This window comes from Nicotiana tabacum, chromosome 19, assembly GCF_000715075.1.
Source record: "Nicotiana tabacum cultivar K326 chromosome 19, ASM71507v2, whole genome shotgun sequence".
Taxonomy (NCBI): Eukaryota; Viridiplantae; Streptophyta; class Magnoliopsida; order Solanales; family Solanaceae; genus Nicotiana; species Nicotiana tabacum.
In genome coordinates, this window is record NC_134098.1 from 149,830,735 (window position 1) to 149,840,791 (window position 10,057).

Here is a 10,057-nt window from a genome sequence, read left to right on the forward strand (position 1 = left end):
TTCGGGTCGTGACAGTTGGTATTAGAGCACTAGGTTACATAGGTCTCGCGAGTCACGAGAAAGCTTAGTAGAGTCTGAAAGATCGGTACGGAGACGTCTGTACTTATCCTTCAGAGGCTATGAAGTTTAGGAACAATATCACTTATTTCTTATTCTGTCGTACGAATTAATTCTATCATCGATGATTGAACCATTTTTCTCATATTCTCTAGCAGATGGTGAGAACATGTAATACCTCTACCGATGGACAGGGACCAGAACCCCCAGTGGCAACTATGGCTAGGGGTAGAGGTCGAGGTCGAGGTCGTGCTAGAGGTCGAGGCAGAGGCTGAGGTAGAGCTCAGTCCAGAGCTCGAGCAGTTGCACCTGTTGTAGAACCTCAGGTGGACCTTCAGGAGGAGGTTCCAGTTCAGAATGTACCAGTTAGACCAGTTTAGTTCCCAGAAGGATTCATAGCCACTCCAGTACTTCAGGACGCTCTAGTCTGTCTAGTAAGTCTTATGGAGGGCGTGACCCAGAATGGTACATTTTCAGTGGCACCAACAGTCTCACAGGTTGGGGGAGGAGCACAAACTCCCACTACTCCCGCTCAGGAGCATATGGCTCCCCAGAATTAGGCCCCAGCAACCCCGCCAGTTGGGGTAGTTCAGCCAGTTGTTGCAGCACAGATCGGTGATATGCCCGCCATGTCTTTTGAGGCCTTATTGAGACTGAATAAGTTTACCAAGCTCTTTCTAGTTCACTTCAGTGGTACACCTTCTGAGGACCCACTGGATTATCTTGAACACTGCCATGAGGTGCTGCAGAACATGGGTATAGTTGAGACCAATGAGGTTGATTTTGCTATATTTCAGATGACGGGTTCCACCAAGAGGTGGTGCAGAGATTATACATTGACCCGACCAGTCGGATCGCCTGCACTTACATGGGAGAAGTTCTCTCAGCTATTTCTGGAAAAGTTCCTCCCTATCATACTGAGAGAGGAATTTCGCAAGCAATTTGAGCGTCTACAGCAGGGCAGTATGACTGTTACTCAGTATTAGTCCCGTTTTATGGATTTGGCCCGTCATGCTCTCCTTTTACTACCTACGGAGGGAGAGAGAGTGAGGGGGTTTATTTAGGGACTCACTCACCCTATCAGACTTCAGATGGCCAAGGAGACCTGAAGTGAGATTTCTTTTCAGGCGGCTGCTAATGTCGCAAGGAGGATCGAGATGGTTCTTGCACAGGAGAGAAGGCAGAGGTCCGATAAGAGGCCTCGTCAGTTCGGTGGTTTCAGTGGTGCCTCGTCTGGAGGCAGGGGTAATTTTGGTAGGGGTCATCCTCCCAGACTATTTCATTCATCACTTCATGCATCTCCCAGTGCTTCAAGGAGTCACGACCCTATTATGCCTTACTCTAGGCAGCCAGTATTCAGTGCACATTCAGCTCCTATCAGTGCACCACTACTCCAGAGTTACTACAGTGGTTATCCGGCCTATCTGGGTCAGCTTCAGCTTTAGCAGCCACGGCATCAGGATGGGTGTTATAAGTATGGAAACATTGGTCACATCCAGAGGTATTGCCCTAGATTGGCGAGGAACAGATCTCGACAAGATTCTCGTGCCATTATACCAGCACCGGTTGCTTCACCGCCTACTCCGCCAGCTAGAGATAGGGGTCAAGCAGCTAGAGGGGGAGGTCAGGCCATTAGAGGTGGAGGTTAGGCTATTAGAGGTGGAGGTCTGACCGTTAGAGGTGTAGGCCATCCAGTTAGAGGCCGTCCCAAAGACGCAGTTCAGAGTGGTGGGGCCCAGCCCCTATTTTATGCTTTTCCAGCTAGGCCTGAGTTTGAGTCATCTGATGTTGTGATCACAGGTATTATTCCAGTTTGCCATAGAGATGTTTCAGTTCTATTTGATCCAGGATCTACTTATTCCTATGTGTCCTCCTACTTTGCTTCATATTTGGTTGTGCCTTGTGATTCTCTGAGTGCTTCTGTGAGTGTATCTACATCGGTGGGAGACTTTGTTATAGTAGATCATGTCTATCGTTCGTGTGTGGTTACTATTGGTAATCTTGAGACTAGTGTGGATCTTCTACTTCTTGATATGGTAGATTTTGATGTCATCTTGGGTATGGATTGGTTGTCCCCTTATCATACTATATTGGATTGTCATGCCAAGACAGTGACCCTAGCTATGCCGGGGTTACCTCGGTTAGAGTAGAAAGGAACTCCTGGTCATTCTGCCAGCAGGGTTATTTCTTATATGAAAGCTCGGCGTATGGTAGAGAAAATGTGTCTAGCCTATTTGGCTTATATTCGCGATCCCAGTGCGGATGTCCCTTCTATGGACTCAGTACCAGTTGTTCGTGAATTTCCAGAGGTATTTCCTGCAAATCTGCCGGGGATGCCACCCGACAGAGATATTGACTTTTGTATTGATTTGGCTCCGGGCACTCAGCCCATTTATATTCCACCATACCGTATGGCCCCGCCAGAGTTGAAAGAATTGAAAGAGTAGTTACAAGACTTGCTTGATCCAGGGATTCATTAGACCTAGTGTCTCTCCCTGGGGTGCACCAGTATTATTTGTAAAGAAGAAAGATGGCTCTATGCGGATGTGTATAGACTATCGGCAGTTGAACAATGCCATTATCAAAAATAAATATTCACTGCCAAGAATTGATGACTTATTTGATCAGCTTCAGGGTGCCAAGGTATTTTCGAAGATCGATTTGAGGTCCGGTTACCATCAGTTAAAGATTAGGGCTTGTGATGTCCCTAAAATAGCTTTTCGAACTCGGTATAGGCATTACGAATTCCTAGTGATGTCATTTGGGTTGACAAATGCCCCAACAACATTTATGGATTTGATGAATTGGGTGTTCAAGACTTATTTGGATTCGTTTTTGGTTGAGTTTATTGATGATATCTTGATCTACTCCCACAGTCGAGAGGAGCATGAGCAGCACCTTCGGATCATTCTTCAGACTCTGAAAGACAGCCAATTATATGCTAAGTTCTCAAAATGCGAGTTTTGGTTGAGTTCAGTTGCTTTCTTGGGTCACGTTGTATCAGCAGAGGGTATTCAGGTGGATCCTAAGAAGATTGAGGCTGTCCAGAACTGGCCTAGACCCACATCAGCTACAGAGATCTGTAGTTTCCTGGGTTTGACGGGCTATTACTGCCGATTTATGAAGGGGTTTTCATCCATAGCAGCCCCGTTGACCAGATTGACCCAGAAGGTTGCCCCGTTCAGGTGGTCAGACGAGTGTGAAGCGAGCTTTCAGAAGCTCAAGACAGCTTTAACTACGACACCGGTATTGGTGTTACCCACAGGTACAAGATCTTATGCAGTATATTGTGACGTATCCCGTATTGGTCTGGGTGCGGTGTTGATGCAAGGTGGCAAGGTTATTGCATATGCTTCGCGGCAGCTAAAGGTTCACGAGAAGAATTACCCTGTTCATGATCTAGAGCTGGCAGCCATTGTTCACGTGCTGAAGATTTGGAGGCACTATCTTTACGGCGTGCCATGTGAGGTATTCACTGATCATCGGAGCTTGCAGTATTTGTTCAAGCAGAAGGAACTAAATTTGAGGTAGAGAAGGTGGCTGGAGCTATTGAAAGACTATGATATCACCATATTGTATCATCCCGAGAAGGCCAATGTGGTGGCCGATTATTTGAGTAGAAAGTCAGTCAGTATGGGTAGCCTTGCATATATTCCAGTTGTTGAGAGACCGTTTGCATTGGATGTTCAGGCCTTGGCCAACCAGTTCGTGAGGTTAGATGTTTCTGAGCCCAGCCGTGTTCTAGCTTGTACAGTTGCTCGATCTTCTTTGTTTGAACGCATCAGAGATCGGCAGGATGACGATCCTCATTTACTTGTCCTTAGAGACACAGTGCGGCACGGTGGTGCCAAGCAGGTTACTGTTGGAGATGACGGAGTTTTGAGGATGCAAGGTCGTATTTGTGTGCCTAATGTGGATGGACTTCGTGAGTTCAGGCACCGCCAAGATGTATCAGGACTTGAGGCAGCATTATTGGTGGAGGCGGATGAAGAAGGACATAGTTGCCTATGTAGCTCGGTGCCTAAATTGTCAGTAGGTGAAATACGAGCATCAAAGACCCTGTGGTTTGCTTCAGCAGATGGAGATTCCTAAGTGGATGTGAGAGCGTATCCATGTGGCAGTTACCTATTCCTCGGAACGATTAGCAGAGATTTATATTCGTGAGATCGTCCGTCTTCACGGTGTGCCCATGTCTATCATTCTGATTGAGGTACGCAGTTTACCTCGCACTTTTGGAGGGAAGTTCAGCATGAGTTGGGTACGTGGGTTGAGTTGAGCAAAACGTTTCATCCTCAGACAAACGGGCAGTCCGAGCATACTATTCAGATCTTGGAGGATATGCTCCGCGCTTGTGTTATAGATTTCGGAGGATCGTGGGATCAGTTCTTTCCCCTTGCAGAGTTCGCCTACAACAACAGCTACCAGTCGAGCATTCAGATGGCTCCCTATGAGGCATTATATGATAGGCGGTGTCAGTCGCCAGTTGGGTGGTTCGAGCCGGGAGAGGCTCGGTTGTTAGGCACCGACTTAGTACAGGATGCCTTGGATAAGGTCAAGATTATTCAGGATCGACTTCGTACAGCTCAGTCCAAGCAGAAGAGTTATGTCGATCGTAGAGTTTGTGATGTTGCATTCATGGTCGGGGAGAGAGTGTTACTTCGGGTATCACCCATGAAGGGTGTAATAAGGTTCGGAAAGAAGGGCAAGTTGAGCCCTAGGTATATCAGACCTTTTGAGATTCTAGAGAGAGTGGGAGAGGTGGCTTACAGGCTTGCGTTGCCACCTAGATTAGCAGTTGTTCATCCGGTATTCCATGTGTCCATGATTCGAAAGTATCACGGCGATCCGTCCCATGTGTTAGATTTCAGCTCTGTCTAGTTGGACAAGGATTTGACTTACGAGGAGGAGCCGGTGGCAATTATAGCCCGGCAAGTTTGCCAGTTGAGATCAAAGAGTTACCCTTCAGTTCGAGTGCAGTGGAGAGGTCAGCCTATTGAGACAAATACTTGGGAGTCCGAGTCCGATATGCGGAGTAGATATCCCCACCTTTTCACCAGACCAGATACTTTTCTATGTCCGTTCGAGGACGAACGATTGTTTTAGAGGTGGAGAATATGATGACCCAAAAGTTCATCTTATGCTTTAGAACTCGAATCTGCGCTCTTAAACCTTAAAAATCTCATTTTCAACCTCATCTATTTGCGTGCATAGTCCGGACAGGTTTCCGAAAAGCTTTTATGTTAAAAATTAATGAAAATAAGAATTTATACCTTAAAAGTTGATTTTAGTTGATTTCGGTCAACTATTTTGGTAAATGGTCCCGGATCCATATTTTGACGGTCCCGGTGGGCCCGTATCGAATTATGGGGACCTGGGCGTATGCCCGGAATCGAATTCAGAGGTCCCTAGCTCAAGTTATGAATTTTTGATGAAAATTAAAAGTCTAAAAATTAATTATTTTTAAGAATTAATTGATGTTTGGAATTGTTAGTGTCAGGTCCGTATTCTGGTTCTGGAGCCCGGTACAGGTTCATTATGATATTTAAGACTTGTTTGTGAAGTTTGGTGAGAAACGGAGTTGATTTGACATGATTCGGACATCCAGTTGAGAAAATATAAATTTTAAAGTGTTTTTGAGAATTTCATTTGATTTGGTGCTAAAGTCGTAGTTCTAGGTATTATTTTGGAGATTTGATCATGCGAGCAAGTTCGTATGATGTTTTTAGACTTGTGTGCATGTTTGGTTTGGAGTCCCGAGGGCTCGGGTGAGTTTCGGATAGGCCACAGAATATTTTGGACTTTGGAAATCTGGTATTTTGCTGCAACAGGTGTTCTGGCATGTCCTTCTTCGCGTTCGCGAAGGTACTCTCGCGAACGCGAAGAGTAAACTGGGCAGCTGAAGAATTCTTCTTCGCGAACGCGAAGCGATGAGGGCGTTACCCTTCGCGAATGCGACAAGCCCATCACGAACGCGTAGTGTTAGGCATTGGGGAGGGGGAGTCAGCCGTTCCTTCATCGCGAACGCGGGCAATGCCTCGCGAACGCGAAGGCCAGGGGGAGTAACCATCGCGAATGCAAGCTGGGTCTCATGAACGTGTAGGCTTGGCAGCCAGTACCCTTCGCGAATGCGACACTGCTCTCGCGAACGCGATGAACACTGTCGCCCAGCACTTAACAGAATCCAAAAACGGGATTTTAGCCAAAAATTCATTTTCTCAAAAACCAAACGGTGAGAGGCGATTTTTCAAGAGCCATTTCTTCCCCAAATTGTTGGTAAGTGATTTTAAACCATTTTCTTTCAATTACCCATTACATTTCTTGAATTTTCAACCTAAAATCTAGAGTTTTAATGGTAGAATTAGGGGTTAGGGTAGAAACTAGGGATTTCGGGAATTTGGGGATTTAGACCTCTATTTGAGGTTGGATTCCAAAACCAATTATATATTCGGGCTCGGGGATGAATGGGTAAAAGGATTTTGGTCCGAACCTCGGGTTTTGACCAAGCGGGCCCGGCGTCGATTTTTTGACTTTTTGGAGGAAAAAATTGGGAAATTTAATTTATGAAATATAATTGATTCCTTTAGAAATATTTGATATTAATGAGTCATTTTTGAATAGATATGAGTGGTTTGGAGGTGAATTCCAAAGAAAAAGCTGTGATTGAGAATTAAGTGGCCTTCGGAGCAAGGTAAGTGTTGTGTCTAACTTTGGCTTGAGGAAATAGGTATTGTGTGAGTATTTGCTACATGTTTTGTTGTTGAATACAATGTATAGTTGAGGTGACGAGCATCTATACGTTGTGGTTGAATCATAGTATGCGAGTGAAATTCCATTTTTATAAATTTGTAATCTTAAATCTTGTTATCCATGCTTATTGTTATTATTGAAATGTTGGGAGACTTGTATCCGGTTCCACCAAGGTCGATAAAGTTGTGAATATTGATTCGAGCTTGAGATGTTAAATTGTGAAAGTAATCATTGATGAAATATTGATTTCTTTGTGAAACTTCTCTATATTCGTTGTTATTGATTCTGTGAATTGTGAGGAAGAGTGTAAAACACGAAGGGTGATGCCGTGCATGATTTATTTATATGGTGAGGAAGAGTGTAAAGCACGAAGGGTGATGCCGTGCATGATTTCTTTATATTGTGAGGAAGAGTGTAAAACACGAAGGGTGATGCCATGCATGATTTATTTATATGGTGAGGAAGAGTGTAAAGCACGAAGGTTGATGTCGTGCATGAATTATTTATATTGTGAGGAAGAGAGTAAAAGCACGAAGGGTGATGTCGTGCAGTCTTATTTATTATTTGGTGAGGTTGAGAGTAAAAGCACGAAGGGTGATGCCGTGCAGTTTTCCTTGCTGCCTTAATTGCTCAATTCGTTTAAGGATTTTCGGTTTAATTCTGTCTTTTCATTATTCTCACTCTTTATGTTGTATTCCCCCATTGTATGTTCCCCTCCTATTATTTCTGCGTTATTTCTTTATTTACTGTTGTTGCCACTAGCATGATTATACTGTTCAGGTTATATATGGGTGTCTTGTCCTAGTCTCGTCACTACTTCGCCGAGGTTAGGCTCGACACTTACCAGCATATGGGGTCGGTTGTTCTGATGATGCACTCTGCACTTTCTATGCAGATTTTGATACCGGCTCAGGTTGATCGAGATTTGCTATTGGTCGTATGTCCGGAGACTCAAGGTAGATCTGTCGGCGTTCACAGGCCTTGAAGTCCCCTTCTATCTTTTATGTCCTACTATTTTCTTTCATTCAGACAGTTGTATTTCTTTTAGGCTATTACTTGTAGTAAATTCTAGAATGCTCGTGAATTGTGACTCCAGATCCGGGTGGTAGTAATTAATACGATTTTATGATATTCTGCACTTATTATATTTCATCTTAATTAATTAATGTTATTTACTGAATGAAAATGAGGAATTGGTTTAACGATTTTTCTAACGTTGGCTTGCTAGCAAGTAAAATGTTAGGCGCCATCACGGTCCCGTCGGTGGGAAATTTCGGGTCGTGACATATAAGTACAAGTTAAATTACTAAATTTCTTAGTGGTCTTCCCTTTCTACTCAAATCTTTCCATTCCAAATCAATTGCCTTTCTAGACATGCAGTGCATTGCCGAATCACTCATGGCTATACGTGACATGCTAAAAGAGCAACATTGATTGCCACTTCAAGAGACAGTGAAAGGTCAAAGGGTATTCCAATAAAAATTAATATAACTTCTTTGGGATCTCACACAATGAAGAATCAGGTATTCATTCTTCCATTATCCCACTGGCCGATAGCACACGTGGCATGAAACACATGTTATGGTATTTTTACCTTATATTGGCGTATGTATCTTATTCTTTTAGGTATTTTCACCGTATATTGGAGCATGTATCTTATTCTTTTAATTATTCAACACTGTATAGATCTTGGTCTAGACATCTTCTAATGTCTAACACTTCAATAATCCTCAAATCCAACCTTTTGGAGACTCTCGCATCCGGCTTACAAAACAAGTCATAATCGAATGGTAAAATTCGTAAGTCTGACTAGTTGTCAAGACCAAACTTTACAAGTAAATTTAACCTTGCATTATCCAAGGTTCTATAAGGTCTCATCTCTTCACGATTCTTAACATAAGAGGCGATTACTCATGTGAGAGAACCAATCTCGCGACTTGTTCGACACACTTTAAAATCATCATCACATGCATACTAGATATAAGCATAAATTCAAGATTCAAATATTGATGAGCATATTATAATAATCAAGTCATTTTACAATACATAAATATGTTCATATCCTTTGCAAATCTAGAGCCATAATATGTTTCTCAAACAGGTCTCTAGATATCGCCTTTGTAAAAGGATCAGCTATCATGCTTCGCGTAAGAATATACTATAAATTTATCTTTCTACTTGCTACTATGTCTCTCACAAAGTTATACTTGATGTTAATGTATTTGGTCTTGCGATGATACTTTAGGATATTTGTGTATGCAATAGCCGCTTGACTATCACAATATAGAGTCATGGGACCCTCAGAGTTCTTTATAATATCCAAATGCTCAAAGAATCGCTTCAACCAAACAACTTCTTGTACTGCAGACGCACAAGCCACAAACTCAGCTTCCATCGTCGAAAGGGTTGTACAAGTTTGTTTCTTACTTTTCGATGAAATAGAACCACCATTAAGTAAGAAAGCATAACCGGATGTTGATTTTCTATCATTCCAGTCACCAGCCCAATCAGCATTTGTATATCCTCTCAAGTGTAAATTATTTCTACTATAATATAGTGAATAATCTGTAGTTCCTTTCAGGTATATGAAAATTCTCTTCACAGCTTTCCAATGATCTCTTCCAGGATTGGATTGATACCTGCTAACTAGAGCTACTGCATAACAGATGTCTGGGCGAGTACACATCATAGCGTACATCAAGCTCCCGACATCACTTGAATACGGAACTCGAGACATGTCTTTCTTTTTATTTTCAGTCTTTGGACACATTTCAAGGTTTAAAGTTTCACCTCTTGCTATATGAGTATCCATGGATTTGCGATATTCATGCGAAAATGCTCCAAAACTTTCTTTATAATTTCTTAAAATAGACTCAATAACTTTTTAGAATGATCTTGTTGGATCTTAACACCAAGAATATAGTCTGTCTATCCCGTATCAATCATGTCAAATGACTTTGAAAGACATGACTTGATAGTTTTTAAATACTCTAAATTATTTTCGGCCAATAAAATATCATCCACGTAAAGAGAAAGGATTACAAATATCTCATTGAACTTCTTCACATAAATGCCATGGTCTTCATTGATCATGCTCAAATCATGAGATCACTTCCTTATGAAATCTCAAATACCATTGCCTCGAAGACTGCTTCAGGCCATAAATATATCTTTTCAATTTACAAACCTTCTTTTCTTGGCGTTTAATGATGAAACCTACAGGTTATTCCATGTATATTTTCTTGTTTAGTTC

General features: G+C 42.6%; 1 protein-coding gene across 1 annotated transcript; it reads right to left on the minus strand.

The window, feature by feature from the left end:
* Nucleotides 1-8,962: 8,962 nt before the first annotated feature.
* On the minus strand, nt 8,963-9,616 carry LOC142173784 (secreted RxLR effector protein 161-like). Its single transcript, XM_075239436.1, has one exon. The coding sequence runs from the start codon at nt 9,614-9,616 to the stop codon at nt 8,963-8,965; it is 654 nt and encodes a 217-aa protein (XP_075095537.1).
* Nucleotides 9,617-10,057: the final 441 nt, after the last annotated feature.